Source organism: Electrophorus electricus, chromosome 3, assembly GCF_013358815.1.
Source record: "Electrophorus electricus isolate fEleEle1 chromosome 3, fEleEle1.pri, whole genome shotgun sequence".
NCBI lineage: Eukaryota > Metazoa > Chordata > Actinopteri > Gymnotiformes > Gymnotidae > Electrophorus > Electrophorus electricus.
Window position 1 is genome coordinate 3,167,614 of NC_049537.1, and position 27,387 is coordinate 3,195,000.

The window sequence follows — 27,387 nt, forward strand, 5'->3', positions numbered from 1 at the left end:
TTACCAGAAGCGCACCAGGGAGGAAACCTTCCAGATACACGCAGGACATTTCTTGTAAACTGAATTTTTTTTTCAAACTTACAATTAAATACAACACATGAGACTATTTCCCTAATGTAATGAATCATGATTTTAATGTTATGGACCTCCACTTTGACGTGACCTTTCAGCCCTGTGTTAGAGAGATTTGTCAAACAAGCTGGAGTTGAAACTATGATGCTGGTTTTTCTGCGTTCTCCTTTAACTCCTTGTGTCTCACGTTGCTTTCAGTGTTTGCGTCTGCTCACCCACACCTTCAACAGAGACTACAGCCACGTGTGTGTGAGTGCCAGCGAGAGCAAGGTGAGCCTCTCACACATGCTGTATGAAAGCGCAAACTTCTTTAAATGGAGGCTTTTGCTCTGCTGGTTTGTCCCGTGAGCTGTCCGTGAGCTTTCCGTGAGCTTTCCCTTCTAAAACATTCGGCCTGGATAACATGGAATCTGGCAGGTGTGAGTTTTGACTGTGTGGGCGTTTAATAGGCTGGTATTCCTGCTGTGTGTTCCAGCTAAGTGAGATGTCTGTAACTCTCATGAAAGACTCCACCTCGGGCTCTGCCCTTAACACTCTCACACCGTCCTCCACCTGCCCCTCGCTGGTGGAGGGTCACTACGGCAGCAACACCGAACTCAGGTCAGTTTCGCCACGACACCTTCGCCATGCAGGAATAACAAAACATTGCGCATGCAGTCTGTCTAAAGTATCTGTCCAAACATGTGTGCTACAGACCCACAATGCCCTGCTCCCGTGCTGTCAGCCCTAACCCAGATTCCATGCCTGAGGGAGAGGTCAAGAAGTCGCCGGTCGTGGCCCCGGAGCCAAGGCCAAAGTCCCACACCTTCGTCCCTGACATTCAGGAGATCCGAGTCAGGTGACGGTCCAGGCCTTTGCGCTACCGCTGAGGACTGAAGTCTCAAAAGCTTATCAGCAGATATCCCAATTACTTCTACTATCCCAAAGGAAAACATTTTAGAGTAGAAATACATAATCTATAATGTAGAATAGCATCCCTAGCTCTTGCTAAACAAAAGACTAATGTTAGAATTTGTCTAGGATCCACAATGCTATCCCATGAAACAAATAAATCAACAAACCTGTGACCCTTCGTGAGCCCCGCCTGCAGTACGTCTCGGGCTCAGCACTGCAGGCTCATGGGAGCAGGTGTCTCTAACCCAAGGCCCTGTCCACCACCCCCAGCCCCATCGTGTCGAAGAAGGGCTACCTGCACTTCCTGGAGCCCCACACCAACGGCTGGGTGAAGCGCTATGTGGTGGTTCGCCGGCCCTACGTCTACATCTACAACTCGGACCGAGAGCCGGTGGAGAGAGCCATCCTCAACCTGTCCTCTGCCCAAGTGGAGTACAGCGAGGACCAACAGGCCATGTTGAAGGTGACCTCAAGCATGTCTGCTCTCATGGTCATACTGGTATTTTTACACACACACATTTGCTGAAGAACTTTGCATATGAAGTTTATTCTCTTTGTTAATCTGTCGGCGTTAATCTCAGGTGGGTGTGCATGCTTTAATGATTTGGCCCACATTCCTTCCAGACTCCCTACACGTTTGCGGTGTGCACAGAGCATCGTGGAATTCTGCTGCGAGCCAGCAACGACAAGGAGATGCATGATTGGCTGTATGCATTTAACCCCCTCCTCGCTGGATCCATCAGGTATACCAGATGAAGCAAGGAAGTGTACACATGGACAGGAAAAAAAAAAGAAAAAAACTTGTCTAATTTACTCGGCTAAAGTGAGGACATCGGCTCCACGCGAGCCGCTTGCTTTGACTCCGTCGCATACATTTGTGTTGCTTCAACTACAACTAACACTTCAAGCTCAAACGTGAATTTCTTGGACATTTGTGACCTGGTCTAGTGCAGCCACTAGTGTCCTGTTCCGTTTTCACTTTCTCTCTCCCCACAGGTCTAAACTGTCCAGAAGAAGAACAGCACAGATGAGGCTTTGACTCGCCCATCATACTGCAGTCTGTGAAAGACAAGAAGACTCAAAAATTAAAGACTGGTCCTTGTAAATAGATCTCCCGAGAGAGCCACCACTTCCTGTGTTGAGTCCAGCCTCTGTTCCTCGGCATCCCCCCCCCCCCCTCCCAACACCCCCACCCCACCCTACCTGACTGTGTGGCCCCACGCTGGCTCTGACTAGCACTAAACACCTGTGTACTAAAGGCTCCCATCATCGTGTGTCTGCAGGGATACTCAGCTCATAACCCTCTTAAAAAGCCAAGGCCATCAGATAGCAAATGGAGATTAGAAGCATTTTTCCTGGCATCACTGTAGACAGGTTAGGGCAACACCTGGATGAAAGTTGGAGAATGAAGGAAAAAAAACAACCAAACAGTGGTGGTGATTCCAGGGTTGTCATGGTAACATTTCCAAAGCTGTGCATTGTGTGAAACTTGTGTGAAATGCTTAAACTTGTCTGTAAGCCAAACATGCCATCAGGATGTGCTGCATCTAAGGTTTTGGAGGGAAAACGGTAACTATTTAAATATGGCTGTCATATGGTCTTAATGCGTTATTCTTTATAAGTCTGCAGGATTACAGCGTTGAAACTGGTCGTTATTGAGTTCCGCAAACCATACTGTAGTTTTCCTCTTCAATTTAAGCCAATAGAAGTACTCAGCGACAGTGACACTTATCAAGGAGCAGGTTCAACCCAGTTTAGCATTCACACCCTACATCCTACTGCAGATTCAACCCAGTTTAGTGTTCACACCCTACGCCCTACTGCAGATTTTGGACAGTGTAGTGGTACTCACAAATATTTATATAACTTTATGGTATTTCCCATTAAAAAAAAAGCCTTGAAACTCAAAATAATTTAGACTGATGAGGAAATATATGGCAACAAAAAACAATTTCTCATATGGTTTCCTCATTGCCCTGAAAAAAATCGAATTATAATTGTATGAACAGTTGTTTGAGCAGTGCTGGACAATTATTGAGTCATGCATGAGTCTTATCAGAAATGTATAATAATGCAGTCTAATATTTTCTAGAATTAATTTATCTCTTAATGATCTCGTCTCTGGTTGATTTACTTTGGAATTTATATTAAAATCTTGTCAAGTTAGATATTTATTTAACATGCATTTATTTATTTTATTGTGTATTTATGGACAAAACATTTAAAGACGTTTAGTGCAATTTCTTGCATATGGCACTTTTCATTATGTGTTGTAGTAACCACCGACTGTATCTTGCTACTCTCCCTTCACCGAATGTTTCTGTGGCGTTAGAGATGAGTTAATGCTGATATGGCTGCTAAACCACGTAGAGTACTTGAATTTTTCATTTGTTTTAAATTGTTCAAAGCAAACAAAAGAGGCTTTTCGGTTGTCCATGAAAGGGGATCATAACGCACATCAAATGGAAAAAAAAACCGAGACTCTGTACACAATCTCCAATATTGTTAGCAGGATATTAGGTAGAAAGGTGTAGTATTTTGTAAAGCTCTTAAGTGTAGAAATGAGATATGGTCTAGTGCCTCTTGTTTTCAGCCTATCTACTGTACACCTGTTGCTTTTTAATATTTCTTCTCTTAATTCTGCTTTGCTTTTATCGGTACAGATCCCCCTGTTTCAGGAAAGCCATATTAGCCGTGTATCTCAGCCTCTTACCATGCCCATGGGCAGGTCTACAAGCGCTCTTCACTTGTTTGCAAATTGAGTTTACATGTTGTGCACTCAGTGAGCATTTTCTTTATCGCAGATGGACTGATATTTCTCTACGTACAGCTACTTCTGTTGACACAAACTCCACCATTTCACTGTGCAGATGAAGCTCGACTCCTATGTGAAATGGACCTAAAATATAATGACTTTTGTGCGACAGACGTTGTGCTCCTGAGGTGAACACGACTCTCAGTACATAACCCATTCCTCTTCAAAACACCCTTCTCAACATCAAACAAGCCCCATGATCCCCTTCACCCAGTTTTGATACTGTAAAGCACTATGTTGGTACTTGGACACTGAGTTTAGAGTCAACACTGTTTTTCAATGGCACTCAAGGTTCAAGGTCTCATTAGTGGTATCTGTGTGATGTAAATGTTGGCTTCATGTTTTGCGAGGTGTCCAAGCCTGGCGGCTTATGTCTGTGTTGTTACCTAAACACCATCCTTTTGTGTAAAAAAATCTGTATCCACATTGCACCGCTGACAGTGCTGATTAATACTAGCTTTTGTTGTGGCCAAGTTCCATTTTCCAGGAATGCTATACTCCACTGATGCGTGCTACTGTGGTTGGTCAAACGTGCATGCATTTTCATGAACTTTCATTTAGTTTAATCCTGTACCTTTTTTTAAACCTTGTTTATTGGATGTCTGTGCAGTTTGTTTGTGGAGAGAGCTTCGCATATCAGGAAGTTGCTGTGCTGGTGTGACCCTAACTTGGGCAGTCACTGAAACAGAGCACAGATATTAATGTTTGTTATAGCCATGCCGGACGGGCTGTGATGTGGCATAAAACGATTGGAGGATTATGTTAGACCCTCCCACCTCCCTTACTCACTGACGTGGACATGTGCGTGGCTAAAGCCGGCCAGCCGGCCTACAGCACATGCTAACAAATTCTGAAAAAGGTTTGGGGTTTTTTTTGGTAAGGAGAAATATGTATTGAAGTAAACAGCTATTATTTCATGTTCTTACAAAGATTTGTGGGACATTCCCAATAGACCCCTTTAGACAAAATAACTCATGTTTATGCATTCTTGACCAATCATTTGAAACTGGTTGGATTTCAAGGCAGTAACATGTCAGGGCTCCATATGATAATGTCCGCACAGTCCAACATGGAAAGATAGGATCTGCCTATGTGCTGTCCTCCTTAACAGCAGTTTCAGATGGCAAGATGTCTTAAAAAGCCAAACATCTGTGGTCCAGTTTTGACTGTAGGTCAAGTCCTTCTGATCTATTAATTTAGCTCAAAATTAGTAAAACAGCTGTGTGGGCACATATCCAAAATGATCGTGAAATATCAAAGTGATTCCTTTTGCGATGCACAAATGTATGCGAGAGTTGTCTTTTGTTTGTGCGCCTCTTTCAGAATGTTGCTAAAAGAGTGTTGGATACACATTTTTCACATTGTAGGCTGTAATAACAAGGACTGAGCTTTCTGTTATCATCCTCAGCCTGTGATGAAATCAACCGACCAAGAAAAAACAAAAGTACTTGTTCTGTACATCAATAATTTATTTGTGTGCTTCCATTTTCACTGTATGCACAAATTCCATTCACTGGTCGATTTTTCTACATTTTCTTCTTGGTTTTACTTTGCACTGTATGTAAACAAGATTGCTGTGAATGATGTAATAATGCAGTTACCCGCTGGTACCATCTTAAATGGACAGTAGTTCAATGTCTCTTTTGGGCGATGGATTTATGAGTCAAAATGTTAGTGTAGCCTACACCTTAACACATTGTCTGATATAAAATAAATGTGGAACTTATGCAACCCCATAGAAGTCTTAGGTGTGTTGTTTTTTAACCAATAAGAGACCATGGTGACACGTGTTAAGGATGTTGTGGGGAATCAAGGACAAAAAGGCCAAGGATGTCAATCAAACAAGTCGGTAAGAAAACTGAGAATGAGGCATCGGTCCGTTCTGTTGATCTGCAGTTCAGAACAAGGGTTCTTATAGTGACCTGCTTCACTAAACTCTAAAACAACTGGCAAGACAAAGATTAAACTTCTCATGCTAAAAGCAGAAGCAGCTACCATGACAGATGATTATGTTTGCAACTAGCCTGGAGACTGCCCTCAGAAAAAGTTAAAAATCGAAGGAAAAAAAACAGCAATAAAATACACAATATACAATAAGACACTAACCAGTCAAGTCATCCTCCCTATGCAGTTTTTTATATAATTTATTTTGTTTCAGTGAAAGAAGTGTTCTCAGATGTTACTAAAAGCTAAAATAATGTTTCGGCCTAAATATGTCTAATGTAATGCCACGGAATTATTTTAGGTCATTTATTTTTCGACCATCATATGGTCCCTCTCCCGTCACTGTGATGAGTCCACTCCTGCCACTTGGGGGCGCTGTTTCTCCCACTCGCAGGTCTTATTGGGGTTAGTGATCTTCCTCGCTATCTGGATGCCATGTGGGTGTTGTCTGGAGAGTCCGGACGTGTAAGTGAGTCCTTGACAAGACGCAAGCCTCAGTAAGTCGGTCTGCTCAAGCGATAATGCTCCCCGGTCTTTTCCTTTCACTCACCGCGATACAAGCACGTACAGCATTATATTAGCCAGCCAGCTTTAGCTGCTAAGGTTCAGACACGTGTTTGGGTGTTAATGGTTCTTGCAGCAAACCTCGGTATTGCGAGCTCGTTTAAACACGATACGTTTAGCTAATAGTGAGAACTCTAGATAAAAAAAAATCTGGTCTCATTCATTTGTGAATAGCGCTAATCTTAACTGATGGAAAATATTGTGCGTTGTCAGCGTGATTAAAGGTACAACAGCAGCATCGTTTAACAGCGCCAGAATAGCGTCAAATCAGACCGGTTTTAAATCCGAATGCGCCTATATGCTATATTTTGCGGTATTTCGCTGCTCATTGCAAACGTTTCCACAAGCAATCGGAGACTTTCGTATTTCTTTGGTGTAGGCACGCACTTGTACTACATTTAAAAGTACAAAACACAGTTCACTTGACTAGTTTACTTGCGTCATAACATTAAACACAATTAGTAATATATTTAAACAGCGTAATAAGCCTTGTGCAAAACGTTTTTTCTATATAATGCTTCTCAGACGTTTATTATAGAGCTTGACTGCCTGCTAAAGCAGGGGATTCTACTACAGTTTAATTAATCTGTATTGAAGTCCTTGTATTTGTAAAGATGTTTACGTACCCATTTAATTCAGAGAAAGTATGGTTACATATTTTTTATGGATTTTCCCGTAATACCACCCAAGAGTGGTAGCCTTTGCCTATCACCAGCGCAAATTTAGACACAATCTACTGAAGCATTTTTTCAAAAGTCCATATTAAAATGCTAATGATGTGAACAGGCCTGGGTTAGGAGCCCATGGCTATCAGCAGAGTGAGTTTAGGCAGATATCACAATGCCATTTCTTGGGTAAATCTATTTTGTCAGATAACCTTTAGGGGAATTAACATTCTCATTTCAGAGAAGCTGATTTTGGATATCTTTGTCTAAAACTTTCCCATTATGCTAAAGCAGCTCCACTACCTCATAAACGTAGGAGCCCTTGGCTATGAGCAGGGCACCTTTGGGCAGGTTTTACTCTCAAGCAGTTGGCAGCCCTGGAGTCCCTCCGTCTGAGAAGCATTATATAGGAAAACTGTTTTGCACAAGGCTTATTACAATGTTAAAATATATTACTAATTGTATTTAATGTAATGATGCAAGTAAACTAGTTCAGTCAATTGAGCTGTGTTTTGTATTTTGAAACGTCGTACCTACATGCGTGAAATGCGTGCCTACACCAAAAAATACGAAAGTCTCTGTTTGCTTGGGGAGCGTAGGTTTGCGATGAGCAGCGAAATACCGTAAAATAGCACATTTAGGCGCATTGGGATTTAAAACGGGGATGATTTGACCGTGAATCGCTAAAGCGCGGAGAACCTGATGGCAACGAGTGAGCGGTTTTACGGCATATCCGTCACCCCGTTTCTATAGCTAGGTCTGTACCCTATCCTTGGTCATGATGTGACTCTCATCCAATCCAGACAATGTCCGAGACGGCGCCAACTACAGCTACGCCCGTTATGTTGGATCATGAGCCACACACCAATATCCCACACCACGCAGGGGTAGATTTGGATCCTCACACTAATCTCGAGCCTCTGGCTGACCTTATCAGGGACAGGTGAGACGCTGGCTACCTCACAATGTTCTTCGCATTGATGGTCTTTGCAAAGCTGGGTAAAAGTAGGTGTTTCACTTTTTGAACAGAGTCTACATGGACTACAATGCCACTACGCCCCTGGAACCTGAGGTGATCAGTGCAGTAACTGATGCTTTACGTTTTGCCTGGGGTAACCCCAGCAGCACGTATCTACCAGGTACTGCCAGCAGCACGTATCTACCAAGCACACTGCTCACACGTCATGGAAACGGACCAACAGAGAACCTCGGGTACCCCACCAAGAGCACGTTTACCTATGGTTTGCAGTCTTTTTCCAGGTTTGAAGGCCAAAGATATCATTAACCAGTCCCGAGACAGCATAGCAAGAATGGTTGGGGGGAAGGCGGAGGATATCATAATCACCTCAGGGGGCACTGAGGTGAGAACGCCAGTGATTTTTCATCAACTTCTTGGTGGGTTTTTATTGGTTAGCAAACTGGAGCTTCTGAGAACCTAGTCTGAATGGGACCCTGCTTTTAAACAAATGATATAAAACTAATAACGAGTAAACACCTATATAGGATCAAAAGAGAAAAAAACAATATTAATTACACAATAAATATTAAAACATAATACAAACTATAATATAGAAATGAACCTGCAGATTATAAATTAAAGCAATAAGGGGAAGGACTTTAATCTAAACAAGTTAATACATAATATACAATACATAAGTAAAGTCAATGCAAAAAGATTAAAAAAAAAAACCCAGATACAAAAATCATAAACAAGGACCTACCCGAGTAAACAAATCATCTTCCTCTTTTCCCGGTTCTTCAGGCTAATAACATGGTGGTCCATTCTGCGGTGGAGCATTTCTGGAAAAGCTGCGTTGCGGAGAAGGGGGCCCGGGAGAGAGGGCACCTGCTGAATGGGAGCAGGGTCCTTCCTCACATCATCACCTCCAATGTGGAGCACGACTCCGTCAAAATCCCGGTGGAGAACCTATTAAAAACGGGGAGGGCAGGTAACCACGGTGCTGAACCCAACCTGGTTTACAAACAGTGTCCCTGAATTGCACGTATTGTTTAAACACCCAGATTGTTGGATTGAAGACAACAACCAGAATTTTGGTACATCACAAGATTACGCCATGTTAAGGTAGGTTAGATTCTCTGACCCAGCCTCGCTTTGGATTTTTTTTCGTAGATGTCACCTTTCTGCCCGTTTCCATGGTGACTGGGCGGGTGGAAGCGGAGGATGTGGTCTCTGCGATGCGTCCCACCACCTGCCTGGTGTCGGTCATGCTGGCCAACAACGAGACAGGAGTCATCATGGTGAGTGGCCCACCACAACAAAGCTTCCACAAACGTCTTGTACTTTCAGGCCAAGCACGGTGTTTTTGGGCTGTTGCCCAAAGGATGGGCTCCCCTGCTGAGTGTCATGCTCCCAAGGTTTCTTCCTTATCCACGAGGGTTTGTTGTTTTTTTTTCACTTGCCCGTAGCCTGTTCGTTAAGGGTCTGCACCTCGTTCCTGAGACGACATCCATCATTAAAAGCGCTATATAAATACGTTTTCATCGAACTGATATTATTTGCAGTAAAATCTCTTCTCTTCCCATTCAGCCTGTCAGGGAGATTTGCGAGAGGGTGCGAGCAGTGAAGAGACCAGCGTTTTCTCCCAGAGTGCTCCTGCACACAGACGCTGCTCAGGCCTTCGGAAAGATCCACGTGGATGCACAGGACCTGGGTGTAGACTACATCACCATAGTCGGGCACAAGGTGAACCGTGGCTGTTGGTCAGGGATACCTTCCCACTTCAGACTTGGTACTTATTCATCTTAAGGCACATTTACACAGCATTACCACTGCGGGTTATTACGCACCTACATCAAAACTACAAATGTGGGAAAATAGCAGTCTGCATCCACTGGGCCCTTTGAGTATAGCTAAAGGTTATCACCTCCCCGCCCGAACTGTGGGTATTAATACTTGTGTCTCATGCGTTCCAGTTTTACGCCCCTCGAATCGGTGCCTTGTTCGTGAACGGTCCTGGGACATCAACCCCCATTCACCCTCTGCTGTACGGTGGTGGTCAGGAGCGCAGCTTCAGACCTGGGTGCGGCGTGATTTTGTTACCTGCTGTCGCGTCGTCAGTATCGCGCTGCCGCTGTTAAAGCGATAAGTAAAGAAAATGCATAATTCCGATGCTGAAATTAATACCTTTTCTATCTTTTGTTTTGTTTGTTTGGGGTTTTTTTTCCTCAGGACTGAGAACACACCTATGATTGCTGGTCTGGGAAAGGTATGACACACTGTGATTACTGTCAACGTCGTTTTTTTCATCAGGCCTGCGACCGCGTCAGTTCCTCTCTGTGCCTCCCGCAGGCCGCTGAGCTGGTGACCACAAACCTAGCAGCGTATGAGTCTCATCTCCTGGACATCCGACTCTACCTGGAGCAGAGGCTTCTGGTCAGTCCCGTTAGTCTGGACCACGCCGCTGTGTACCGGATCTCATTCATTTACTTGCGTCGCCGTAAGTCTATGGGCAAGTAGCATTTACGTGCTGTTCTTGTGTCCGTTGTCTGTTGCTAGGCTGTGTTTGGAGAGGAGAAGGTTCGTTTCAACAGCCATTTCCCCGGCTCTGACACACTGCCCAACACGTGCAATGTGTCCATTCTGGGTCAAGGGCTTCAAGGTAAGTGTCTCATCACAGTCATTTTTTTTTTAAACTTCTGCCTAATACGGCAGACCAAACCCCTTCTATACCAGTCAAAGGTGTAGGTATACCAGCGTCCCACTCAGGCTGGAGCATATAGCCTGCGCATGATGACTGTGATGTCTTCCTAGTTTACACTGGTTTTTCCAACGCAGACTGCCAGTGCTGGAATATTTGGTTTCGTCGTCTCGTTACTGCCGACACACGTTAACGTAAGACACCAGTTAGAGTAGTGAAGCTTTTTCAAATCCGTCACGTGTCAGCACTGTCACGTGAACCGAACAAAAGTGGGTCAGGGCTTGACCTTGGCCATTTGTAAAACACAATAGCCGTGTTGAATAATTAACACGAATCTCGCTGCCACAGGTTACCAAGTGCTGTCCACCTGCCGGAGGCTGTTGGCCAGCGTGGGCGCTGCCTGCCACTCTGACCGGGGGGATCAGTAAGTGCCCTTTACTCACACTGAATGCACCCCTCATCCCCACCCCGTGGTTCTCCTGCCAAAAAATTAAAAGAAAGCCAGTAACACAGGTGTAACTTGTCATCAACTTTCACGCAGTGTTGAGGTTCTTCTTGATATGTGTGTTGGCCAGGCCTTCGCACGTGCTCCTGAACTGTGGGGTCCCATACCACGTGGCAGCAAATGCCCTGAGGATAAGTGTGGGCAGACAGACATCTCGGCAAGACGTGGACGTGGTGGTGGCGGACCTCCGGGACGCGGTGGAGCATTTGGAGCAGATGAACTAGAGCCTCGATCGTGTGGCGCAGGACTCGCTCCACCCTGATGGAGTTCTGACTTCCTGCTCTGCCTCTCACTGTCCTGGGTGTTGGTTAGGGAGGAAAGAAGATACAAGGGAACTAATCATGACTTGAAGGGACCATTTACCGCAAGTGTGGAGATGATATTTTCGTAAACAGGTCAATTTTGAAGGGGTTTAACGGTTTTATTTTATATTTATATTTTTTTAGATTCTACTTCCAAATGCTTTGGAATGTTGCACATGTGTTATGGGGCAGATATTGTATGACCTAAATGCAATAATAATTTAAGGGACTGTTACTGGGCTGGGTATCTTAAAGTTACATGAAATATTTATTAATGTGATGAATATGTATTGTCAAAGTCTACACCCTGATGGAAGAACTTAAGCGAGTTTGGATTTGAACTTGTTGTTTTGAAAAACAGCAGTAGCTGTGGTAGGTTGCAGTAAAATGTATGTACACCATATGTCTGTTAGCAGTGTTGTTGGACATGATGTTGGACTTTTCTCTTCTGATTAAAGATCAAAACCAAATCACACTAGTCTAATGTCTGTTTTTTTGTGTGGAGTACACATCTTCGACTTATTTAAAAAAAAAGAAAGTAAACAAGGTTTATGTGATCGTTGAATTCCTTGATGGTCAATACAGCGTTCACTCTTATATATGCTGCTCCTCACACGTCTTCAGGTGCTGCGTCTCCTATTACTCGAGTCTCAGTAGACCCGTTTCCGCAGGCCTCCGGCTGTGCAGTGGTGCGTGTCTGTCGGGGAACAAAGGTGCCCACTGTGCCGCGAGCCGTCGGGCTTTTGTGCCGCAGACGGCTGTTTTCATTACCTTTACAGCTCAGCGGGCCTCACCTGCTCCTCACCGCCCTTGAGAGACGCACACACACACACGCTCGCTTGCCTGCTGTCTGCCGCAGTGGTGTCAGCTTCCACTGGCCGTGTGTGTGTGGTCAGGGTAGGCTGATCCTGTCCGGATGTAGGTGGGTATTGAGCGCCGGCGAGGATGGCGGGGCGGAGATGGTACTACAGCAGGCCGTCGCGGCTGCTCGTGCCGGTGACCTGGAGCGCCTGAGGCCGCTCGCCACGGCCGGGCATCTGACGGCAGCCGGCCCGGTGCACCACGCCGCACGCTTTGGCCAGCTGGACTGCCTGCACTTTGCTGGTGACGGAGGCCAGGATGGCTGCGGACAGCAGGGCGCTGAACGGAGCCACGCCGCTCCATGACACCGCGGCGACCGGACACGCGTGCGAGGTGCAGTGGCTGGTGCAGTGTGCCGCGTGCAGCGTACAGGTGAGAGGCCGGGCGCCGGCCAGGTACGGCAGTGTTTGATATAAGCTTGCTGTCGTCTAGGGTTACGGACAGATATGGGGAGAAGACATATAGGGTGTCCTGTGTAACCTGAGCCGTAGCGGTTTCATCTTTTGTATGCAGCACAAAGCACATTGCTGGGGGTTAGTGTGGCTAAAAGTAATTATCCTCCGGAGCTGAGTGGAGCTCACATTTCACAAGCCGAGCCATAATGGAATTCATACATAACCGCCGGTGACTTTCGGTGAGGCGCAGAAAGTGGATACGTACAGTTTAAAAGCAGTTGTTTTTTGCGGCTGAATAAAAGCTCCCGTGACCTTGTTTCCTGAGAGCATGCGGTAAACAAGGATAGCAACACACTGAGCTCATGTGTTAAACAACACTGGTCATCGCCACCTGTTGTAAATGTAGGCTTGCACCTAATCAGGGGTCGTTGGGGCCACGGCCACTGGAGAGTATGGAGGGCTTCCACCGGCTCGCTGTCCAGTCGCATTGCATGACGAAGCTAACGAGAAGCAGCGGGGCCCCAGGCACCTCGCTCACACTAATGCAAACCGGCTCTTTCAACCTCAACAAACTCTTGCTCGAATTTGCGGCCAGCTGGGTTCGCTTAAGGTGCGCGTTTTTAAGTGCCCCGTTATCGTTCGCCAAAGCGATAACGTTCGTCCAGGTCGGTGGTCCGGCTGGAGTTTCTCAGTAATGGGCGGAGGAGGGCTTCTTTTTATTGGCCGTGTATGCCAGCGTGAGGTCAAAGTTGTCCATGGGGGTTGAATTGTTAATGATCATTTCCTTAGCTTGATTGAATAAAGATGGATTTCCTAATTTGATTGGAGCAATAAGATGGAGACCAGCTGAGGGCTTGCTGGCGGACGCGTTTGTCAGGGAACGCAACGCTGCAAGCCACTGCTTGAATGGTGGTGTGGTGACATCTGTGACCTCCTTGTACCAAAATATTCTGTCAGGTTTGTAGTTGTGTTGCAAAATAAATAACAACATAAACACTGTAACACACTATGGAGTGACTGTTGGTTTTCTTCACCCACTATGTCACTGGTCAATTCAAATCAATAAAGAGACATCTTCATTGAAATTGCTAAAACTTTAGAAGGGCAGCCACTTCTGCCTAATTTGGTAGATGTAATTCGTTGTTCGGGTCTTTGGAAATGTCACTGTGTAGTTTTCATAAACACGGGCCTTGATTTCAGGAGCAAGATGCAACAGGGGCCCCTGCACTTCATCTCGCTGCGCGGTTTGGGAAGGCGGAGGTTGTCCATTGGCTGCTTGCCTTCGGGGGGAGGGCTGATCAAGAGACCAACTGTGGGGCTTTCCCCGCCCACTACGCTGCTGCCAAGGATGACCTTGCGTGTTTGAAACTTCTGATTGGCCAAGCTCCAGGGTAGGAGGCTACCTCTAAACACCTGCCACATATATGTAAACGATTTACTAATTATTGTTCGTTACATTTGGAGTAGTGGATAATATTCACAACACACACAGTATCACTTTTATACAGCGCAGATATTCTTCAATATCTTGCATGCTGGCTTGCAAATGAGTTTGGCTCTTCTGTAGTTCTCACATGATTTGATAAATATGAGTAAAGATGTAATGTTCATAAAATTGCATTACTATATATATATATATATATATATATATATATATATATATATATATATATATACATATATGTGTGTGTGTGTGTGTGTGTGTGTGTTAAATCTGAGGGCAGATATAAAGGTTAAATGAATTAGTTAATTAACCTCTGGAGTGAGCTGAGTGGAATTTGGGTGAGACAGTAACTTTGTTCAGTTTATTCAAACATCAGCAGAATACTACAATATAAAGTGCATTGTGGGTACTTGGAAATAATCTGTAAAATTGTTGACAACAGGATAGCGTGCTATTTCTGTAATAGGAAAAGGTTTTGATCGTAACCATTGTGTCATGTCCTGTCCGCCAAACAATGAACCAGGAAATGTACACTCAGCATCAGGGAAACACACGTAGCCCCCTACTTATGTTTATGTTTGTGTTTATGTTTGTGTTTGTGTTTATGTTGCATGTTTGTATGTAATTGTATATGTTCTTTGTATCTTATGTAACCAGCTACATTCTTCTGTAGAATGAAACATGAATTAAACATGTGAGCACATAAAGGACACAATTTTGTGCACATATAAGGCTGTGGTGCATTGGGTACTTAAAATTTGAGTTATTTAATAATACAATATTAATTCTGTCTTAATTTATGTATTGTAATGAATTTAAATGAGCTTTTTACTCCATTGCTTCAGTTATTGCCTTGGCCAGTTAGACTTTGGCCTAATGGTTAGCAGCTTAGGGTCTCAGGTTAATTAGGTGGTCGGAGCAGGGGAGGAAAATTAATGCTGAATCTCATCCTGAAGTCACATTATCGGATTGTTTGTGCAAACCTGTAGACCGGTCTGACTCTTCCTACTATTGTGGATATACAGATCCTTTATGCTTCAATGAAACGTCAACTATGGGATCCGAGACACTAAGGGATGCATTGGCACAGATAGGTGTGTGTGTGAGTGTGTGAGCACGTCTTCATGTTTGTATACGATCAGGTGCATAGCTATGCCATTTGGATCCGGAGTCAACCAATTACAAGTGGCTAAAGATTAGCAGGTATTGAATGGATGAAGGCTGCCAGTCTGTCACACACTACAGTAACTGGAGCTCTAGACGCAGAGCTTGCATCCAGCGAGTGCGAGGGGCTGGAAGTGGGACCCTTCCTCAGCGCTGTAGCTTTGGACATGAAGGTAAAGTCTGTGGAAGGAGATCTGCACAGAAATGAATCGGCGCTCCAATTACCTCTAACGTTTTAAAGTCCTCGTGTTCTGTAACGTTCTTAACAGCTGTTCTGTTGTTTTAAAGAGTTCTTATATTCTAAACGCTTAGCCTGTATTTTTTCATGGCTGTACGTGTTTTGTTTCTTGAGAGACAGTAGATATTCATAATTACGTGATACCCCATAAGCAAATTACAGGCCAGTCACACAAGAAGATCAAGATATGCTTCTGAGTGGTGAATTGAAACCTGCAGATCTCAGGTTGTTGTTGAGTATGACAAGGCTTCCAAATGCTCAAGAGATCGCTTAAACTTTATATAAACCCAGTGTGATTAATAGAGAAGACACTGATTGGTTTTGCAGAGTGTAATTCTTGGTGCTTAGTACTATGTCCCAATGCAGGAGCCATGAAAGATTTGGTAAAGCAATTTTCTCTCTAACTATTCTATATTTAACCATCGGTACACACTGGAGATCTCATGTTTAGGTTCAGAAAGTGTATTGTGATTCGACATCTCATGATTTCTTTTGCATATGGCAGGATTGTGTCCGGAACAGATGAGCCAGATCTCTTATTGCCAGCCACGCTCAGGTCAAACAGAGTTCTTGAATGTCTGAATGTCGGGGTCGAAGGGGCTGATTTGAGGGTCAAGCGGGCATTAGCAAAGAACATAAAAAATAATGGCCTGCATGTATAGAGATGTCATGCCCTTTGTGCAAGCACTAGTCTACCTACATTTAACCTGTACTTTCATGAAAGTATCTGGTGACTAGATTTTAGACACCCAGCGGTCACCCAGGTCAGTTTTAATGGGTTATCGCGAAGGTTCCACGTGATCGATCTGTTTTCCTCTGAAAGTAACTGGTGGTGCGTCTTTCTTCCAGGTGTGTGAACCGTCAGACTTTGATTGGAGCCACGCCTGTCTACCTGGCCTGTCAGGAGGGGCACCTGCACATGCTTGAGTACCTGGTAAAGGACTGTGGAGCTGACGTGCATCTGAGAGCCAAGGATGGCATGACATCTCTGCACACGGCGGCCCACATGGGCCACCATTCTCTGGTGGTCTGGCTGGTGAGATATACAGCACACACACACACGGTAGGCAGCAGACAGGCTGGATTAGGAGCCTTCCTGTTCCGTTCTGTACTAGGTACACAGGCACGGTTACCAAGCCCTGCAGGTCTGCAGGTTCGGGTGTCCTTCCTGAGAAGACTGCTGTGGAGTTTTTGGCATGACTCTTGGCCCTGAGTTGCTCTTTCTCTTTGCACTACCTACTGCAGACAGGTCAAAGGACTCAGGTTCCCATCATACTAAAACAAGAACCTAAGAAGATATTGTGTCTCTTGGTTTGAAACATCGTCTGTTACAGTGTGGTGATGCTGTGCTGTTCCAACTTCACAGGCCTCCTTCACAGACATCAGTCTGAACAGTCAGGACATAGAGGGGGCTACTGCATTGCACTACGCCGCCAGCGGGGGGCCATCATCGCATCCTGGACACGCTGCTGCGCATGGGGTCGAAGGTCATTAAGGACTACTGGGGCGGCACTCCTTTACACGACGCGGCGGAGAACGCAATGCTGGAGGTACCGGCTTTGAGCATGAGCACGCATGGGCAAATATCTCACTTAGGACTTAACAAGGACTGAGTGACCTGAGAGACCTTATTTCAAAGGTCTGTTATATCCATGTAGCTCTCTGACATAAAATCGTATCTTAAATCAGCATCGCTAGTTATGGGTCCAAGAGTGCTGGAATTCTATTAATTGTTTATTTATTGTAACTTTATATTACCCTTTTTAGTTTTTTTTAAATTTTATTTGGTAATTGTATCAATAGTATAATTAATCGCTGCTGAATTAAAATGCTGTGTAATTGCTAATGAGTAATGATGTCCCATATATCCTCAGTGCTGCAGGGTCCTAGTGCAGCACAGTCTGCGACCCTCAGAGAAGGACGTGGATGGCTTCACTGTCGCCAACCTGGCTGAGTACAACGCCCACTACGAGTGCGCCAGGTACCAGCGGCTGGCAGGGAGAAACGTAAGACCTGCTACTCTTCGCTCTTCCACGGGATCATTCGTGTCTCTCTGACCCATCAGGTGGCATCCCTGCAGGTCTAAAATGCTCTGAGCCAGGGCTGCTCTGTTACGCTCTGTAGGGGTTTCGGTTGCACTGTATTATAAAATCAAGTTGTTCTGGTTGTTGTCCCATGTTCACTTTTGAATTTGTCTGAAGGTTGATCTTTAGTTTTTACAGTACCACACGGTCGCAAATACTCTCTCTCTTTCCATCTAGTCATGCAGTGTTTTCCATGCCCCGAGGCAAAATGGCTTACTCACAGTTCATCAGAACAGATTCTGCTACTATTACTTTGACTTTTAGGGTTTTGTTGCAGAGGTATAAAAGTATTGTAATATTGTCTAAAAGTAGATCACAAGAACACGAACTGAAAAAAAAAGTTTGTTAACCGCACAGGTCATGTTCGCAAAAATCGAATGCAAAAGTAATTTGACTTTTAGGGTTTAAAGACTTTTAGGGTGTAAAGTCTTTGACTTTTAAGGTTTTGTTGCAGAGGTATAAAAGTATTGTAATATTGTCTAAAAGTAGATCACAAGAACACAGTACTGAAAAAAAAAGTTTGTTAACCGCACAGGTCATGTTCGCAAAAATCGAATGCAAAAGTCAAGCGGCATTAAAAGGCCACAAAACCAGCCAGCGTTGGGTCTTTTTCCAACAAAAGCGGATTGGTTTCGTTAAACGTATGACCTGCACTGAATTCATAAGCTTTGTATTCAGTTACACCAGACCTGTGACCCCATGACCCCAGGGCTAGCCGCTCAGTCACCTTGCTTGTTTTGACTGACACCTCCTCTCCTTCTGGGAGCACTGTGAGGTGAGAGGGCAATGAGAGATGCTATCATATAATCCAGTGCCTGTTTTCACAAGGCCACAGCTGAAATGGGGCCTTTGAGATGTACATCTGAACAATCACGGTGGTCCCTAAGGAGACCTTCGACTGATCACTAAGCAAGACGTTCCTAAGTTTGAGCCATCAATTTTTCAGGGGTGGTCAGAGGCAAAGGAATTGGTCAGGGATCAGCCATTCAACCCAACAGGAAAAAAATGTCCACATTTGGAGCTGAGGCATAAACCAATGGGATGTTCTACATGGGAATACTCATGTGTTATCATATATTCCATCCCACGACTAAGCACTTTTTTTTTTGGAACTGTTTTTTCTATGTGTCAAAATAAGAGCATGTACGGTACATTTAGAAGAATTATCTTGAGGCAAACTGTATTCCCAGCTGTTTCTGCTAATAACACTTCAGTCTATGATTGATATATAGAGAGTGTCTCAGATTTCCTCCTGTGCAGCGCTGAGGTACCAAGGGAATAATTCAGAATTAGTGATTTGTTCGAATTGTAGGAGGGCTGAATCTCATCCATTGTCATTGCAACCTATAACGACGTGTCATAAATTGGTTTTATGATATACAAACTTGCATACTGTGTACTGACTCCTCAGCTGTTGAACTCTGGACGTTCCTCAGTCTTCATGTGCACGTCAACTGTGGGTCAGTTCCACTCTGGTTTTTCCAGTGCAGAGCTGGATAGCAGAGTGAATAGCAGTAGCCATATGACAATTAGCCTTCTAATTGTCATTAATCCCATTAATTTCCCTGGAAATACTGTAACTCACTGGTGGCTTTTGACTTTGAGACTTTGAGACAATCACAACAACCTTGCTACTGTCGAGTGTTAGTATTCTCAGAGCCAGTCCCTAGAGTGGTGGTGGTGGTGTAGGTGTAGTCAAAATTGCAGTGACATACGGAGGGTTCCCAGAGAAACGGAATGTTTCAAACCGAGGTCCTTCATCAGCCATGCAAGAAAAGTATCTGAAGAAGTCTGGAGCTCATATCTTGATGAGGTTAGAGGTTCCAGGCACCACCAAACCCTAGAAATGATCTACCCTGTCACAACAATAGGGAGCTAATTACTGTCTGTGTGTGTGTGTGTGTGTGTGTGTGTGTGTGTGTGTGTGTGTGCACGCGCACGGAGGCACCTGATGCTCCTGTTTGCACTCTTTACGCTCCGAGGGCCTATCACTTACCTTCTACTGGACTGGCTCAGGTAGAGCCAGTTATGGGATCCATGGAGATCAGTTTCAGGGTTTTCACCGTTCCAATGCTTGGAAATGGAAATCCAATCTAGGAGCAGGGTTAGAGCGCAGAATGTTTGTTGGCATAAAGTGTGCATCCGATGGATGTCTTTTTGTTCCGTTCTTCCTTTAGATTCTCCCGACCCTGTAAGCTATGGGGAGCCCGTCTGTGTGGCACTGCTGGTGTCTGGTACCTTATGAACAGAGATTGTCAAAGACAGTGTCGGTGGCCAAAGTACAAAAGCCAAAGTGCCGAAGTGTAAAATAACATAAAAAACCCAAAGGTAGAACAAAACTGTTAAAAACTTAAACACAAATCCAGTGAGGGCAACAAAGAATGTGATGGGGCAGAACATCAGACAGGGAATATTCTGGATACTTCAATAGGAATTTAAATGGTATATAACTAGAATAGGTTGGACAAATGGGATTGGACAAGAGTTTTTCAGTCTAGGATAATTTGACTATTTTTTTTAATCATCTGGTTCTCCACCCCCTTATTACACAGTGTGGATATGCTTTGATGGTGTTTATTATGTTGGTTTACGCTCTTCTCTTTAGTGGTCCAAACATCTAGTTTCATAATTTGTAACTTGGTATTTCAGTCAGACTCCGCTTGACTTGTGATTTAATTATGTACCTCCTCTGTGTCGCAGATTTGCAAGTTGCCATGATGTTTGCAGGGTTTGGTTCCACCTTAATGTGGTGGGGGCCAGGCCTTCTCGTTTCCTCCCGGTGCCTGTAATGGATTGTTTGGGCCGCCAGCCAGAGAGTTGCGTGCTAGGCATTTCCTCATGTTTGGGTTTCATCCCAAAGAGGTCACCCTCCCTGGGAGCCGTCCGCCACTCGAAGCGCGAGAGCCGTTTTTTCCTGAGACAGCTGTAATCAAACAAGCAGAGCACAGGTTTATTTTACAACACAGATCTGTGCTTTCCCCCGCTCTCTCTCTCAGCCAGGGGGCCGAGGGGCCAGCTCTCTTAAATGTGTCCCTTCGGGGCACTCATAGAATCTTTATATTACCCACAAGTCCTACGGTTGGGTTGTGGAGCATCCTGGAAACTGAGCTGAGGTGATATTATTCATTTTGTTTTAATGCTTCTATGAGTGATTTGTTTATTGTACAGAACATGTGCAATTCCAAAATGTACGCTCCGTCAGTGACCCGATATCCACCGTGAGCACACTATGCCTCAACCACTAGAGGGCGATAAGGGAGCTATGTTGCAAGTGTAACATGCTCTTGATTACTGAAGAAGAATCCGGAAGCATGTTTCTCATCAACCCTGCAGTTATATTGCAAGAATGTTTCAACCATATTGGTCAGATGTTGGCATTAAATTGTGTTTACCACACAGCTAAAAGTGTGTAAAAAGATTCTTCCTGAAAGAGCAGCACACTGCAAGTACAAGTGGTGTGAATTTCAGAGCCATAAAACATGTTAAAGGAAATGATCCTGTGGATAGCTGGATGTTTATTAATTTAGATTTGGCTTTGAGGTGGGGGTCTGGGGCTAGAAGAACAGGTCTGTCTTTCATGGCACGGAAACATAGAAACTAAGTTGTAGAGGAGAACTTGGATTCATCCTGCACTCTGCATTGTTCTGTATGACATAAATACTTGAGAGGCACTCTGGTGGTGAATTAATCTGGAAAGAGGTGAATGGGAAGATCTTGTTTGTTTCCCAATGCACCAACCAATCCATTAGGTATTGGTAATATGTTTGTGGAATTTGTCAACATTTGATCTGAGTGATATTTACCAGGATGGACCATCCAAACCTTTCACACTGGCACCGAGACCCCAGCCATGAGGCTCTTTGACTGACGCTAATGAAGGTTTATGTAGGCACGCCAATATCCAAAGGTTATGTAGGACTCTGTCATAAAACTGACACGGGTGACCTTTCTGAAATGTATATGAAATATGTTGTCTGCTGGCATCTGGTTACCTGTGCCTTATCCTAACTCCTCAGGTTCTACACTGAAAGCAGTCCAGTGTTGTTGTTTTGGATACAATGCCATTTGACGCCAGCAGCGTTAAAGTTGTTGACTGGCCCGAGAGTTTTTCAATTTTTAATTTTTTTTTTTTTCCAGGCCACAGTGGCTAATGAAGAGGTCACCTGAAAATCCGATCACACACTGTCCTTCCAGCCTAATCACAAAGGGACCCATGTGCTATCGATTACCGATTATTTCCGTTAGTAATAGTTTACTAGAGCCCGTGACATGGTAGCTGCCTGCTGTTGAAAGCAGGAGATACAATATCTCTTTGCTTCCCAGCTGATTTGAGCGTTGTCCCCTGCACCCTCTCCATTGCGGACGCTATTTGTTTGGATGCAGCTATTGGTTCAGTCCCCCGTTAGCGGCGCTGCTGGCCAGCCAATCCACCGTGCGGGTCAAGGGAGCCATCCAATCGGAGTTTTCTGCTCGTTGGCAGCCTTGGCATCATGCCAGTGGTTGGGATACTGTTGATGGTGCAGAACGGCTGCTGGCTTTGATCTGCAGATTGGGAGTCGGTGACTGGTCTTTGTTAGTGAGTCAGCAGTCACGGGTTGTGTGGAAAACTTTCAGGTGGTCCAGGGTCTTGTAAGTAACAGCATCTTCCATCACTATTAAGCTAATTGAAATTTTTTTTTGTTATATATGCTAATTTTTTTTTTTTTTTGCATATATGCATATTGTTGCTAATATCTTTTCACACAGTGCTGTACATGTCCTATATTTTTATGTATATAAACATATGTATTTTTAAAGTTTCTAGACCATTATTGATCAGTAGACAGCTATAAAGGTTTCTGCCTTCTTTAATTAAGTTCAGGTCCTTCATCATTTTGAGTTTGTCTTGTACATTAGGTGAAGTACTAGATGAGAGGTCCTCTCAGGTGTGTAATATCCAGCAGGTGTTATTCACTTACGAGCTGTATATCTTCAGGCATGTTGGTCTTCACTAATTCTTTGTCTTATCAGGAATTTGCTTTGTGAAGTCCACATCAAACAAGCTTTACCATTAAATAATTTCTTTACCATTAAAAAAATTACCTTTTTTTTCATATGTGAACTTTTGTGATTGTGTAACGCGGTAATAGCTTCTAGTTTCTAATAAGCAAAAAGCAGAGTTGTTATTCTGAGTTGTGTTTAGAGAGTGCCTAGCATTTCTCTAGTTACAGTAACTGAAGCTTTTTAGCTATACTCACCTCAAAGCTGATGGATGTAGAACGTTTATGGTTCCACATGCGTGTGTGTGAGATTGTGTGCGTGCGTGCATGCTTGTGAGCGCATATGTGTGTGCATTCAGGTGTGTGTGCTTGTTTATTAATATGCCTGCGTGCATGTGTGTACGCATACATGCATGCATACGTGTGTGTGTGTGTGTGTGTGTGTGTGTAGGGTGTTCTTGGAGGGCCACATTTGATATGCATTCTGTATGCACACAGTTAGGACATCACGGGTCAAGCGAGGTCAACCTAAATGTTTCCATGCTGTGCGTCCTACATTTTGCTTTTGTTGCAACAGCTTTGACTGCTCGCCCTGTTTGCATCGGGGGAGAGAAGAAGAGAAAGGATAAGAGAGGAAAAAAAAGTGCACCGCTCCACAGAACGCACGACTGCACGCTGTGGAAACGTAGCACAGGAATGCTGTAACTGATGATATGGAAAGAATGTGTGTATACGGCCTACACACCTCATAGAATGGGTCTGTTTTTGTCGTTCTTTTTATGAGGTCAGCATGAAGTCCATGTTTACCGTGTGAAGGTTTAGCTTAGACCGTCCATAGCGTTTTCGCTCAACCCTCCTAAACTCGAACACTTTCAGATCCATCAGTTCCTCAGAGCCACAGTGGAAATGGGTTTTAGCATGCCATATATTAGTTAAATCTTAACAAAAGTAGGCAGTCATAAAGTCTTTGTTTAAAGTATGCATTTTGTACCTTATGTGTGAAAACGGTGCACTAAGTGTAGTGCGGACACCTTTGGACACTTAAACATCATAACGCAAGAGCTGTCTCCCTCGCACATGAAACGCACGTCTTCTGGCGTTGCGTAAACATCTCCCTCTCTCTCTCTCTCTCTCTCTCTCTCTCTCTCTCTCTCTCTCTCTCTCTCTCTCTCTCTCTCTCTTTTCAACCTCTGGAGTAAGTTGCTTTATCAAAGACACGATCACTCCTGTATAATATGAGCCTGTATCTCCTGGTCCTTCTCAAAGCGCGCCTCCCGTCAATAGCACCACCACGTGTGGAGTGTTTCCATTGCTCCTCTCGGCTCTTTGCTTTCTTATCGGCGTCTGTGTGGCCTGTGGAATCGGCTGTAGGGCTCCTCCATCCTCCCTGCTGTAGCTGCGGAGAAGCGGCCGAGATAATGGGAACCAAATGGCGCCTGCTCTGTCCACCGACTCTGATTAAAGCCGCTCGCCGGAGCAGATGGTCGCGGGAGAGGATGCCGAACCGCTGCGGAAGAGGTCACGGAAAGACAGGACCGGGGTTGTGTTTTGTTCCCGTCTACCCCTGCTCATCGTATCCCAATTTCCACCAGCCGCCCCGTGTTTATCTGTTTACGGATTGCGCAGCTTTCTGGGAAGACGCGCCCCGAGACGTGTCACAGCGCGTTTCACGCTGTTTGGACATCAAAGTGCCCTGGGAGAGGAAACGAGCAGGACCACCGCACAGCGATGAGGAGCAGCAGCACGGTACTGCGTATCAGCATCCCCTTTGATCCTCTGAGTATGTGTGTGTGTGTGTGTGTGTGTATGTGTGTGTGTGTGTGTGTGTGCATGTGTGTGTGTGTATTATGAAGGGCGTTCTTGCAGGGGCCACATTTGATATGCATTCTGTACAGACTCGGTTAGGACATTACAGGTCAATTAAGGTCAGACTAAATCTTTCCATGCCGTGTGTACTGAGTTTTCCCTTCACTGCAGCGTTTTTTGGGGGGTTTTTTTTCCAAACCCCCTCACCTTGGCCCATTTTTGCAGCCATCATCAGCTCATTCTCTGCCACAGACATGGTGGGCCGAGCACGGTACGAGGCTCCATTGTTTTGGTGTTTCTCTGCAGCCGCACTGGGCCGCTCGGCCTTTGGAGGAGAGAGAGAAGCCAGCGTTGCCGTGGCAGCCCAGCCTGGGGGATTACTACACAGACATCAGTGAAGCATACCAAGACATGGACAGCCTTAAGGTTAACCTCATTAATATGATACCTAGGCTGAGGTGTGTTCTGGGGCTTAGCTGGTTGGGTTATGCGATCTATTAAACTACGCCAGTCAAGGAATAACTTCAAAGTCACACACTTTGTATACGCACTGTTCATGTTTTTAATTCTATGCTCATGTGATGTACACACAAGTAAAACAACAGCAGCAGCAACACTGCGTCATACGACAATGCGTCATACAAATGCGTAATGCGTCATACTAGTGCGACATACTAATGCATCATACTAATGCGTAATGCGTCGTACTAGTGTGACATACTAATGCATCATACTAATGCGTAATGCGTCATACTAGTGCGACATACTAATGCATCATACTAATGCGTAATGCGTCATACTAGCGCAACATACTAATGCATCATACTAATGCGTAATGCGTCATACTAGCGCGACATACTAATGCATCATACTAATGCGTAATGTGTCATACTAGCGCATCATACTAATGCGTCATACTAATGCGTAATGCGTCATACTAGTGCGACATACTAATGCATCATACTAATGCGTAATGTGTCATACTAGTGCGACATACTAATGCATCATACTAATGCGTAATGCGTCATACTAGCGCGACATACTAATGCATCATACTAATGCGTAATGTGTCATACTAGCGCGACATACTAATGCATCATACTAATGCGTCATACTAGCTCGACATACTAATGCATCATACTAATGCGTAATGCGTCATACTAGCGCGACATACTAATGCATCATACTAATGCGTAATGCGTCATACTAGCGCGACATACTAATGCATCATACTAATGCGTAATGCGTCATACTAGCGCGACATACTAATGCATCATACTAATGCGTAATGCGTCATACTAGCGCGACATACTAATGCATCATACTAATGCGTAATGCGTCATACTAGCGCGACATACTAATGCATCATACTAATGCGTCATACTAGCGCGACATACTAATGCATCATACTAATGCGTAATGCGTCATACTAGCGCATCATACTAATGCATCATACTAATGCGTCATACTAGCGCGACATACTAATGCATCATACTAATGCGTAATGCGTCATACTAGCGCGACATACTAATGCATCATACTAATGCGTAATGCGTCATACTAGCGCGACATACTAATGCATCATACTAATGCGTAATGCGTCATACTAGCGCGACATACTAATGCGTCATACTAATGCGTAATGCGTCATACTAGCGCGACATACTAATGCATCATACTAATGCGTAATGCGTCATACTAGCGCGACATACTAATGCATCATACTAATGCGTAATGTGTCATACTAGCGCATCATACTAATGCGTCATGTAATCTCTTCCCCCAGCACCCTGAGACTGAAGATACCCCCCAGGCTCGTTACCCTGCCCCACCCCCTGCGCCCCCTCTGCCCTCTTCCTCCTCCTCCTCCTCCTCCTCAGTCCACCAGGAGAAGCCCGTGGCCAGTGGCATCCACCATGTCCAAATGGCCACCACGGGTGAGTCGGCCTGGGGGGATCTGCCCTCCGCGGCTCCCTTCACCCCACACAGCCCGTTTTGGGAACTGGCGTCATCACCGATTCATCCTCCCTTAATTTCACTTAATGGCTGAATTCCGCAGTAGTGACTCATGCTAATCAGCCTGTGTAAATATGATCGTGACCATGAGCAGAAACATATGATGGAGAATAAATAATGTCGGTGTCGCTGCAGTGATGAAGCGCTTTGGCTCCAGCAGGCCTGCGAGCACGGGGAAGAAACTGCTGAGGGATATGAAACTGGGAGATCTGAAGTCAATCACATCGCTCAAGAAGACTGGCTTAACCAACAACTTCACCATCGCTGTAAGGGAGTCGGCATTTGTTGTTGTTGGTGGTGGTGGTGGTTTTTTTTTTTTTTTTTTTTTTTTTAGCGCAATGAATAATTGTTCCCACTGCACCGACTTTGCTAGCTACCAGTAGTGTGCATGTTGAACGGCAACGCAGATGGTCTGTGAAGCTCTTTTGTGACAAAGTCTGTTGTAAAAAGCACTAAACATATAAAATTGAATTAAATTGAATTTGAACTGAGTTAAATTAAATTTCATTTAACTGTAGTGCATTGAGTAACGTATTGACTTGTGCTTGATATATGTTTGGGTTGAAGGGGAAAAAAAAAGTTCAGTTCTCCAAACCACAAAAACAATCAGCACTAAAACTTTAGGAGCACGCTCTGATTTGAAGCAGATTTTTCACAAATCTGTTGTGTTCTGTTTTCTCGTTAGAGTAAGATGGTGGTGTTGCCCACAGAGGAGGCTAACCTGTGTGACATCGACTATCTGGTGCCTACTCATGATGAGAAAGGCAGGCCTATAGCTGAGTGGAAGAGACAGGTGATGGTTCGCCAGCTGCAGGCCAGGTTGCTGGACGATGAGGCCCAGAGACGAAGGGTAAAGATTTTACCAGTTCGCCATGATGGTTTTATTTGACGTTTCAAGCCGTTATAAAAGTCTGCTTAAAGCCATGATATGTAGTCACCACTCCTGTTTTATAACACACCTTTAACAGGAGATGACCTTT

General features: G+C 44.6%; 3 protein-coding genes across 23 annotated transcripts in view; all 3 read left to right on the forward strand.

Moving 5' to 3' along the window:
- Window positions 1-2,134, forward strand: part of kif1aa (kinesin family member 1Aa) — a 44,693-nt gene extending 42,559 nt beyond the window's left edge. For all 21 annotated transcript variants that reach the window (XM_035524064.1, XM_035524067.1, XM_035524072.1 and 18 more), the window contains 6 exons: window positions 271-342; window positions 548-672; window positions 767-910; window positions 1,237-1,429; window positions 1,591-1,709; window positions 1,963-2,134. In XM_035524064.1, coding sequence (XP_035379957.1) covers window positions 271-342; window positions 548-672; window positions 767-910; window positions 1,237-1,429; window positions 1,591-1,709; window positions 1,963-2,005 — 696 coding nt within the window. In that variant the 3' untranslated portion in view covers window positions 2,006-2,134. The remainder of the gene's footprint in view (window positions 1-270; window positions 343-547; window positions 673-766; window positions 911-1,236; window positions 1,430-1,590; window positions 1,710-1,962) is intronic.
- A 4,002-nt stretch (window positions 2,135-6,136) lies between these two features.
- Window positions 6,137-11,895, forward strand: scly (selenocysteine lyase). Its single transcript, XM_027007682.2, has 13 exons — window positions 6,137-6,222; window positions 7,758-7,897; window positions 7,984-8,093; window positions 8,215-8,315; window positions 8,717-8,903; window positions 9,086-9,213; window positions 9,503-9,658; window positions 9,889-9,995; window positions 10,145-10,181; window positions 10,265-10,348; window positions 10,472-10,574; window positions 10,962-11,037; window positions 11,189-11,895. Exons 2-13 carry the CDS (start codon window positions 7,761-7,763, stop codon window positions 11,340-11,342), a joined length of 1,380 nt encoding a protein of 459 aa, XP_026863483.2. The 5' UTR covers window positions 6,137-6,222; window positions 7,758-7,760; the 3' UTR covers window positions 11,343-11,895.
- Window positions 11,896-12,379: 484 nt separating this feature from the next.
- Window positions 12,380-27,387, forward strand: part of espnla (espin like a) — a 16,675-nt gene continuing 1,667 nt past the window's right edge. The window contains 11 exon segments of the mRNA XM_027007742.2: window positions 12,380-12,520; window positions 12,522-12,653; window positions 13,877-14,067; window positions 16,372-16,558; window positions 16,889-16,960; window positions 16,962-17,072; window positions 17,397-17,528; window positions 24,698-24,817; window positions 26,178-26,328; window positions 26,543-26,673; window positions 27,093-27,257. Coding sequence (XP_026863543.2) covers window positions 12,380-12,520; window positions 12,522-12,653; window positions 13,877-14,067; window positions 16,372-16,558; window positions 16,889-16,960; window positions 16,962-17,072; window positions 17,397-17,528; window positions 24,698-24,817; window positions 26,178-26,328; window positions 26,543-26,673; window positions 27,093-27,257 — 1,533 coding nt within the window.

Excerpts from the sequence above, each read along its gene's own strand:
- scly (XM_027007682.2), top strand. The coding sequence starts at position 7,761 with ATGTCCGAGACGGCGCCAACTACAGCTACGCCCGTTATGTTGGATCAT. Across the intron at positions 8,904-9,085 it reads ATTAAAAACGGGGAGGGCAG|ATGTCACCTTTCTGCCCGTT; the intron begins GTAACCACGGTG and ends TTTTTTTCGTAG. Across the intron at positions 9,996-10,144 it reads GAGCGCAGCTTCAGACCTGG|GACTGAGAACACACCTATGA; the intron begins GTGCGGCGTGAT and ends TTTTTTCCTCAG.